General features: G+C 44.0%; 2 protein-coding genes across 2 annotated transcripts in view; both read left to right on the top strand.

Annotated features, from left to right (window-relative positions):
• The window catches only part of serpinf1 (serpin peptidase inhibitor, clade F (alpha-2 antiplasmin, pigment epithelium derived factor), member 1), a gene marked incomplete at its 5' end in the record, with an annotated part of 19,869 nt that overhangs the window by 3,032 nt on the left and 6,623 nt on the right, over positions 1–10,214 (top strand).
• On the top strand, positions 2,497–9,832 carry serpinf2a (serpin peptidase inhibitor, clade F (alpha-2 antiplasmin, pigment epithelium derived factor), member 2a). The gene is made up of 9 exons (XM_017403830.3): positions 2,497–2,631; positions 4,481–4,549; positions 4,723–4,954; positions 5,374–5,517; positions 5,604–5,646; positions 6,891–7,036; positions 7,275–7,417; positions 7,653–7,848; positions 8,778–9,832. Exons 2-9 carry the CDS (start codon positions 4,496–4,498, stop codon positions 9,290–9,292), a joined length of 1,473 nt encoding a protein of 490 aa, XP_017259319.1. The 5' UTR covers positions 2,497–2,631; positions 4,481–4,495; the 3' UTR covers positions 9,293–9,832.

The following is a 10,214-nucleotide window of genomic DNA, read 5'->3' on the forward strand; positions in this document are numbered from 1 at the left end:
TGCCCTAAAGTTGCCCTGAAATTGCCCTGATGTTGCCCTGATGTTGCCCTGAAATTGCCCTGATGTTGCCCTGAAGCTGCCCTGATGTTGCCCTGGAGTTGCCCTGAAGTTGCCCTGGAGTTGCCCAGGAGTTGCCTTGAAGCTGCCCTGAAGTTGCCTTGAAGCTGCTCTGGAGTTGCCTTTGTGCTCCTTCCTTGATGTTTTTGTTTTCTCTGAGAGTCACCAGGAGGGATTTCTGCTGCGAGCAGCTGTGTCTGAGGACATCCGGTTCTTCTCCTGGTTCCTGAGTCAACATTAATATCATAACAACTCAAATCTGTCAGAATCAGAACCGGAAACATTCATCCAAGTAAGGTTCAGACTTTAAGGATCAACAAGAACTTAAAGGGTTTTCAGTCATAAATAGGATTTAAAAAAATACCAAATGAAATAATAAAATGTTGCTTTTTGTTTTGGCATCTTTTTACTTTACTACAGATGTGGTTTGGCCCGGCCCGGCCTGGCCCGGCCCGGCCCGGCCCGGCCCGGCCCGGCCCGGCCCGGCCCGGCTCGGCTCGGTTTAGCTCGGCCTGCTCGNGAAACAATCAGAGTAGTTCGAACCTCCTGCAGTTCTTCTCATTCAGGTTTTTAATAACTGATTCCATTTCCAGGTTTCTGTTCAACTTTAATCTGGCAGATTTTAAAACACGTTTCTATTTTGATGTGAAAATTTTTAAAAAAATCAGTTTTTTATTTCTTCTGTATCTCAGATCTTCTGTTGACATGATGCTGATTGAGAATCTGAGCTGCCTGAAGAGGTAAAACGTTCCTTTACTGCCACCCAGTGGACACAGACAGGTAACACCTTTCAACCAACAGATCCCACTTCAGTTTCATTAAAGTTAGAAAAGTTAAAGCTCAGTAAACAGCAGAACTGGGAAAAGGTTAAAAAACGCTAAAAAATCCATAAACTTCACAGATTAAAAGTGAAAGATGTCCCTAAAACAATAACTTTACTTCACAAATAATCAGAATAAAAAAAATAATAAAATCAATAAAAATCAATGAAATCATCACATCACTTCCTTCTTCAAATAGCCCCGCCCTCTTTTGGGGGAACACAAATGTCAAACTTGCTGGTGTCAAACTGGAAATAATATGGATGTTTCTGCATTATAGTTATAGTTTTACATTGTATTGTTGTAATATTTTAATGAGATTTAAACACATCTGCAGCTAAAGATTAACTCACCCTAAAGGATGCTGGTTAGCTGGTTAATTAGTAACGTTTTAATTAGTTTACTGTTACTTCCACTTATGGCTGACAACCAAAACAACAAAATAAAGCAGCCTAACAAAATAAAATGTGATGAGTGTGAGAAATACAATCATTCAGTCTGTGTGTGACACATTAGGCCACTGGGTGGCGCTGTTGGTCCAGTCGGATGAACTTCAGTCCATATTTATGAAAGTTTTTTTAATTATATATATATATATATATATATATATATATATGGTGATCTCTGATCAGCAGTTACATCCAGTAACTATTTGCCTGACAGACCATAATACTCTGGCAGACCTGAAGTCTTATCTGATGGTTTGCTGTCAGTCAAAATGGAGGGGTTGTTTACACCCAAAAAGGGGCGGGGCTTTGGACAGAGGATAAATAGCTGCAGTCTATTCATCGTTAGCAGGAGGGAATATTGAGATATTTTCCAGTATATTTCTGAAATATTCAGCAGTTTTTGTTACTTTCTGCCTTTAAAGAAGAGAAACAAACAGATTGTTGTGATTTTTAAACTTCTTCCAGGTTTCGGGCTGACAGCGGAGCCGGGAGGATGGAGGGAGGGACCGGTTGTCACAGAGCTGTTTGCGGGGGCGTCAGGCTGGAACATGGCGGTCAGAACAAGACAAACATCCGCCCACTCGTCCTGCTGAGGGGGGGGGACAAAGTGGACAAAACACAAGTCCTCCTCCGGCTGTGGACATCTGCAGGAAAAGTTTTTCAAAAGATTCTTTCAACGAGATTCAATATAAAAGTTCAGACTGAGTCACAACAAAGTTGAACTTTTCCTTCGGTTCATATTTGTTGTTCTGAACATTTCGGCTTATTTTAGCTACTTTAGTAGTTATTGTTTGAATGTTTTTGAATTTGCTAATTGAAGTTAACTTTGTTGTTTATTTTAGCTTCAACACCGAATGATTTTATTAAAGCTGATTAAAAAGCTGAACTAATGAACAGTTTCTGAATCTCAAGACTGAGAAACCTTTTTCTTTCCAATGAGTTTTATTCTTATTTGACTTGAATTTAAACATAAATGAGTTAAAAGTGAACTTTAATTTCACTGATCTGTGTTTTGCATGATGTCCTGCAGAGAAGAAACGAGTTTATTTTGAAAAGAAATGATTATTTCTTGTCCTCCAGCTGTAATCAGAAAGAAGGCAGCCTGCCGTTTATTTTAAGGTTGTGCCGTGACCGCAGGATCAACTCCAACCTGTGCAGGATTGATTATTAACTGAGTAACATGGGGGGCGGCAGTCGGAGGGTCCAGGCACTACGCTGCACAGCCTGCACACCGCCGGCCACATCTGTAGTTTTTATTATAATAATCTCCTGTTTTAACCCCTTTTTACTCAAACCCGGGCCAGGTGAGTTTGGATCTTTTATTTCCAACATCTTCTCTGAGTTGTTGACGGCTGAGAAGTTTCCGACTCTCTAAATTTATTCTTTGTATTGTTTTAATAACCAGCGTTAAAAACTCCGGTGAAACTCCAGCTTCCTGCTTGTTTCGGTGCAGGAATGAGTTCAGGAATCCTTCCTGCACCGAAACACGCAGTTTGGGTTGAAGAGCAGGTGGATTTCTGAGCAGTTCTGTGTCTGTTCAGCATTTTTCAGCTCGGCCAGAAACGGTCCAGAACCAGCAACCTTTAGTCTGGTGGTAAACACGGCAGTGATTCTGAACCAACAAAAGAGGTCATTACACCATCTGACCCGCAAACTCTGTCCTCCTGCTTCTTTAAGAGCTTCGAGCTGAATGAAGTAGAAATGTAAAATAATAAACGCAGGCGCCACAAAGAGCCTTCCTGACGACCAGCTGACAGAAAACTTTCAGATCAGTTTCTGTAGTTTTCAGGAAATCCAACGAAATGTTGCTGAGATCAGAAGTTTACATACACCCGTCGTCATTTGAGCCGTTTTTTATCCAGAGGGGATAATTCTACAACTTTAACGGTTTTAATGAAACTGGTTTGAATTTGTTGTGGATTTCCTCCAATTCACACAGAGTCAAACTTCTGAATCTGAAAACTGGTGCTGAAGGTTCATGTAGGTCTGTTAACTTCCTGTTAGTGAGCATGTTGGGAAAGTCTTTTCTAAACAACTTTAGATTTAAAAATCATCACTTTTATTATCTTACATAAGTCCAGGTTGTCCACATGTGTCTCTACTCTTCCAAATACGTCAAGAAGACCCAAACTGTACCCTCAGATGGACAGAAACTGGTTCTGATGATCAGGAACAACCCAGGAACCACAAAGGACCAAACCTGCCATGAACTCCTGGAACACCAGAGTCCCTGTCCATCAGTCCCTGTCCACCAGAGTCCCCGTCAACCAGTGTCCCTGTCCATTAGAATCCCTGTCCACCAGAGTCCCTGTCAACCAGTGTCCCTGTCCACCAGAGTCCCTGTCCACCAGGGTCCCTGTCCATCAGGGTCCCTGTCCACCAGTGTCCCTGTCCATCAGTCCCTGTCCACCAGAGTCCCTGTCCACCAGAATCCCCATTCACAGTGAAGCCAGTTTTACACCTTGATGAACTGAGAAGACCAGGAAAGAAGCTCCAAAACCTTCAAGCTGGACTGAAACCTGCAGCTGTCCACATGGACAGGACAGATGTCTTCTAGAAAAAGGTTGACAGTCAGGTGAGACAAAGACTGAGCTGCTTGGACACAAAGACAAGAAGGACGTTTGGAGGAGTCAAGGTGAGACTTTCAGACCTGAGAACACTGAACCAGCTGTCAGTCATGGTGGTGGGAGCATCATGCTGTGGTAAAAAAAAAAAAAAGACTACATCCAAATTCTTCAACTAACAGCTGGACAGTTGACACTTGGACACAGTTTGGTCCAACAGGATGATGATCATCAGAGCCGGGCTCTGATTGGATGAAGGATCAGAGCCAGGTCTGAAACCAGGAAACCAACAGATTGAACTGAACTCAACCAAGAAGAGTCAAATATCAGCAGAGTCTGAGGACCAGGAGACAGCTGCTGAGGACCAGGAGACAGTCTGAGGACCAGGAGACAGTCTGAGGACCAGGAGACAGCTGCTGAGGGACACTGAAGCAGATATCAGGGGGTGTTTGGATGCATCTGAGAAAATTCAGAATCAGTTCAAACTGGTTGCTTCATACAGTTATGGATAACTTATGGATAATTTTCAAAGTATAACTTAAGGAGCTGGACTGTTTTTTTTATAAATCCTGTCTGTTTCTGTTTTCAGGCTGCTTGATTGGAAATGAAGTTGTGTCTTCTTCTTCTCCCGCTTTGTCTCTGCCACCTGGTCCTGACTGTAAGAAGAACTTTACAGATTACTGCTTACTTGTTGTTCTAACTAGTGATAAACATTATGGCTCCCAAAGAGTTGGTTCTTCTTGCTGAGCTGAGCCAAAAGATCCCAGAAAAGAGCCATAATCCCTGTCATTAGCCTTTTTCACAAAGTGAAGCCCGTCTGTCTTCCATCAGGAGGAGCTCAGTACAACAGCCCCTGAAGTCTCCGGCGTCACAGGTGAAGAGGAAAAGAAAAAGGTTCATAACTGTGGGAGAACATTCAGCCATGAGGACCACCGGGTGATAGGGGGCGCTGTAGAGCAACTGGGTTTAAAGCTGCTGGAAAAACTTCCTGTCAGCTCACAGCAGCCCAACGTCATCCTCTCTCCTCTCAGCTTGGCTTTCGCCCTCGCCCATCTCTCCTTAGGTTTGTCAGATTCAGTTTCCTCCTTGAGCCAACATCTTTACTAAGAACTGTTACAAAAAAAAAAGCTGCTTCCTTCACTTAAAGTTTGTCAAATGAATCATTCCTGGGTCCATCCTCCTCTCTGGTGTTTCGTGTCTTTTACTGATTTTCATCACTGCATCCCACCTTTGCTGATATTAAAATGCTCGACTGCCCGGTACAAAAAAAGATGCTTTCTTGCTGGTAGCTTCATTGATTCTCAAACTGATTGGTCTGAGCTCAGGATCGTTGTTGCTTAATCTGGGATTTTTTCTAACTGTCATCAAAAACAAACATTCACTCAGATGTGTTTACAGTACAACGCTCTGATGCAAGCCGTGGCTGAACCCGAGGACTCTTAAGACGATGTATGTCTTAAATAACCAACATGATTCTCTCAGGTGCTCGCAACGAGACAGAGAAGCTTCTTCTGCAGAGCCTGCATGCCCAAAACCTGCTGTGTTACCATCATGTCCTGGGAAGCCTTCTCCCTGATTTAAGCCACACATCCTTGGAGGTCGCAGCGCGGATGTACCTGAGACCAGGTTGGTGGTGACTGTTTGTCACGTTTTCATAAATTTGATGTCAATTACATTTTAATATACTGTATTTGTCTTTTTGTTCATCTCAGGATTTGAAGTGAAGATGTCTTTTGTTGAGGATTCTTTGGCCAGGTATGAGCTTCATTAGGTAAACATCTGGAAAAAACTGGGATTATTCATTTAAAACCTCCTCTTGTTCTGGAAGAAACAGTTTTATTGAGCTGACAGTCTCAGAGTCTCGGAGCGATATTAGCTGTCTGTTCTTGGTTGGGAGTCAAGTAAAGCCTAAAACCAGCGACAAACTAGTAACTAAATAAATGAGGCTGTAAACGGATGTTTTGGCTATTATCCAAGGCTGATCAGGCCTCCAGAATCCTTTGGTCTACACAGGAGCCCAAACCATCAGCCCTCCACCGCCGTGCTGACAGCTGGCATTTTGCATTATGACCTAAGATGTCTACTTCGGTCTCATTTGTCCAAAAGGACATTGTCCAAGAAGTCTTGTGGTTCCTTCAGATAAAACTTTCCAAACTGAAGTCAAGCTGCCATTTTGTTTTTAGAGGGGAAATGCTTTAACCTTTGACCTTTAACCTTCTAATTGAGACCTGTAGAGTCTGAGATGGAGCTCATTTCTCTGAACATCGCACGGTCTGACTTTTAGGGTGAATTTTCTGGGACATCCACTCCTGGGAAGATCAGCAGCTATCTTCAATGTGAATAATCTTTCTCTCTGTAGAACGATGGACTCCAGATAGTTTGGAAATGACCTTTGACCCTTCTCAGGTTGATGGGCAGCAGCAGCTGCTTCTCTGAGGTCATTGCTGATGTCTTTCCACCTTGGCGTTGTAGCTAACTGATACAAAAAAAACACCACTACTGACAAAGTGGCCTTTTTTCATGGCAGCTGTGGGTCCAGAGCTGTTTATTTGTAAATGAAAAGCAGCTGTGATGATGTGATTATTAACCTTTATTTAACGAGATCACAGATCTCAGTTTCAAGGGAGGCCTGAAGGCCAACATGCATATTTTTAGAAACCAGAGTACCCACAGAAAACCCACATAAATATGAGGAGAACATGCAAACTTCACCTAGCTCCTCAGATCCAACCCAGGGCTTGAACCCAGGATCTTCTTGCTGTGAGGCAACAGTGCTAACCACTAATCCATCGTGCCAGCAGCTTGAGCTAACATGGAATGGCATGAACAGGTTGGTCGGTAAATATGGAAATGGCCTAAATTATGCAAACTAACAAAGACGTCCCGGTTAAAGAGGTCAAAGTAGATATTTTTCTTCCATTTATGCCAACAAATAGAGCTCTTCTGTTCTGCTGTCAGTCACATTTATCGTTGATCTTTTTTCCTTTCTTTCCGCTCAGGTACCAATCACGGCCTTTTCCTCTGGTCTCTGTGGACGAGGCCAACCAATGGGTGGAGAACGTTACCAACGGTCACATTCCCCACTTCCTGGAAAGTATTCCACATGATGTAGTGCTCATGCTTTTAAATGCTGTTTACTTCAAAGGTGAACCATTCCACCAAACACTTCTCCGTTCAAACTAACCTACTGCAAAAATATTCACCCCACCACGATGTTTTTCTGTTCTGTTGGGTTGTTTCCATAGTAGGCATACATTAGGTAGTCCTACTTTAGTAAAACTAAAAACTAACAGATTTATCCTCTTTGATAGAAGGATAGCTGCTCGAAGCTCTGCCTGTTAGGTTATTTTTGCAGTTTGCAGTACGAGGGTTCTTGTTTTCAGGTGAATGGAAGACCCAGTTTGACCCCATGGTGACCTCAAAGGGAGTGTTTTATCTGGACAACCTGAACTCTGTTTTGGTGGACATGATGAAATCTGCCCAGTACCCTCTGCGTATGATGGATGACCCAGAACTGCAGGCACAGGTAACACCGGCTTCCACTGGACATCACGGGTCACATGACTCAATAATGAGCCGTTTTTACTAAATAAACTCTTCATACTCAAACATCTTTTACACCACACAAACACTCCATACCTAGATATTTGTCTTCTTTCACCCAGTGTGTTTTTGTGAAAATGCAGTTTTCTGTTTCACCTTCAATCATTTCTGCAGAAGATCCACACAAATGAAACCGGTTGTTGAAATCTCTTGTCCAGGTTGCCAGTTTCCCCTTCAAGGGAAACACCAGCTTCTTGGTCGTCCTGCCCAGAGGGAACGTGTCCTCCGTGCTTCCCAAACTGAACATATCGGACCTCTACAGACGTCTACCTCAGGAAAAAACAATGATGGTGAACTTACCCAAGGTGAAGCTTGAATTCTGCCAGGAGCTCGAGGAGGCGCTGACAAAGATGGGTAAGAGAAGAAACTGATGATAACAACATCTAACTCAGGGGTGTCCAACCCTGGTCCTCAGGGTCTCCATCCTGCAGGTTTTCCTTGTTCCTCTGCTCCAACACACCTGATTCATGGTTAAATCACCTCTTCATGTCCTGCAGAAGCCTGTTAATCATCATTGATTCAGATCAGGTGTGTTGGAGCAGAGGAACAAGGAGAACCTGCAGGATGGAGGCCCTGAGGACCAGGGTTGGAGACCCCTGATCTAACTAATCGAACGTAGAGCAAACTCTGTGGTTTCTCTGTGATCTAACATCATTCTGCAGAACTGATGGGGTGCATCGTCCGCTATATTCATAACATCACAAAATATCACATCATCTCAGTCCTCGTAGGTCCAATCTTCTCCTGTTTGGTTGGTTAAATTCCAGTCAGGTGTTCAGCAGCAACACCAACCAGGGCAGCGATTATTGGATTACCTTAAAGAACTTATTTAGTTCCACCCGTACGACACCCTGACTGTACTTAAGGTGGTATCTGACTGGGCTGCACCTGTTGGACACAAGTTGGTGACTTGACCGGTGAGCCGTGAGCGACATCTGAAGAACCATTTTTAAAAATCAGGGCCTATATTCGTGTGTATGACCTGCAAAACTGTATTTTAGGTCCTGAACATTTTGTTGCCCACTTATGCAAATTTCTGCGGCTCACGCAAAGAAACAGAACATTTCAGAGACTCCCTTCAGACTAATGTTTACCATCTAATGTTCAACAACTGCAGCCCTGTCAGATCCTGGTTTTAGAATGAAGACTAATCATGACCCGGTACCAGGGCACTGACGGATGTGCAGGTAGAGTCTGAGCTAACATGGCAGCGTGTGAAAGCTCAGCAGCACATACTGCCATCATTAATGACCCTTTTCTGTCCCGCCGCATGTCTCGGGCAGGACTCGGCTCCCTGTTTTCTGGTCCTGACCTCTCTGGGATCTCAGACGAGCCCCTCCGGGTGTCGAGCGTCCGTCACGCCACCACCTTGGAACTCAGCGAAGAAGGTGTCGAAGCGTCGGCTACAACTGTCGTGACCACCACGCGCTCCATCTCCCACTTCTCTGTCAACTCCCCATTCCTCTTCGCCCTCATCGGCGACGAGTCTCTGGTCCCCCTCTTCATGGGCGTGGTCACAAACCCCGCCCCCAACAATGACCCCATGCTCAACGACGACCCCCACGGCAACAGCACGATGAACGACCAGCCTGCGACGGAGGCCGACAGGAAGAGAGGCGCCGGCGTGGACCACAGCAACAAGCTGCCAGCAAAGGGCAGCAGCGTGACGTCCTGCAGCGCCCCCGATGGTGACAAGAAGCCACTGCAGCAGGTCGGTGGACCAGAGGGCGACCAGGAGAAACATCAGACACAAGGAGACGAACCTCGGTCCATACGAGACAACTCGGTACCAGCCTGAGGCCGTCGGCTGAATCTGATTACAGTCCTGACACGATTTCACGTCTTTTAGGTAAAAACCGGTAAACTAAAGACTGGACTCCAAGTTCTGCTTTCTAACTTCACTTGTTTGATCGTTTTTGACTCTTTAAGAAAAAAAAAAAAACATTTCCAAAACACTTGATGTGAAGGACTCCTCTGTTGTCCATCACAAGATAAAAACCATCCTGCCATCACAAAGGTTTATTTTTTTATGTTTTACACTTATTGCTTTTTTAGGCATGAGGTTTGGATGTGATTAAATGTAAAGGAATAAAAATCATTTAAATCATTTTGGTCTGAACTGGAACCAGATGTGAAATAAAAGTCTGAAAAGGTTCAACTTTGGAAAGAAGTTTATTTTTCTTGGTACTAAAATAAAGATGAAGTTACAGCTTTTTTTTAAAACAAAACTTTTGATATGAAACAGACTGAAGGTGAAGTGAAAACATCTGAGAGCTGATTGGTTTACATGTTCACCCAAGTCTTCAAACTTTCAAATAAACTGCAGATTTTTATTGAATTCAGGATTTTGTGGTTATTTCACACAGATTGTGTTGATTTCAGCTCCTGACAGACATTAATCAGTAAACTGTGAGTTTCTTTATGAAGAAGATTTAAAAGCATTAAATGAAACAAACAGGAATCATGAAGCCAGCCGACCTTCAAGGAATGCGTGTCGCCCGCCGCAGCTTTACTTCACATTTTCTTCTTCTGCTGCCATAAAACCACCTCAGAGAGAGAGAAGAAGAAGAAAAAAGGTTTTTAGTTTTATTTTTTAACTCTGCAGCTTCTGTCCACCAGGCGCGCTCCCGCGCTTCGTGCGCGCGCAGCTCCGCGGCTCGGCTCGGTTCGGGAGGGGAGGGGCGGGGCGGGGGGGGCCAGTAGCAGGAGCACAACAGATG

The sequence above is a fragment of the Kryptolebias marmoratus genome, linkage group LG13 (genome assembly GCF_001649575.2).
Source record: "Kryptolebias marmoratus isolate JLee-2015 linkage group LG13, ASM164957v2, whole genome shotgun sequence".
NCBI classification, from domain to species: Eukaryota; Metazoa; Chordata; class Actinopteri; order Cyprinodontiformes; family Rivulidae; genus Kryptolebias; species Kryptolebias marmoratus.

What these genes read in the sequence shown, in the direction of transcription:
- serpinf2a (XM_017403830.3), top strand. Translation starts at nt 4,496, where the DNA reads ATGAAGTTGTGTCTTCTTCTTCTCCCGCTTTGTCTCTGCCACCTGGTC. An exon ending in TCTGCCACCTGGTCCTGACT is followed by an intron (nt 4,550 to 4,722) that starts GTAAGAAGAACT and finishes GTCTTCCATCAG; the next exon opens with GAGGAGCTCAGTACAACAGC. An exon ending in AAATGCTGTTTACTTCAAAG is followed by an intron (nt 7,037 to 7,274) that starts GTGAACCATTCC and finishes TCTTGTTTTCAG; the next exon opens with GTGAATGGAAGACCCAGTTT.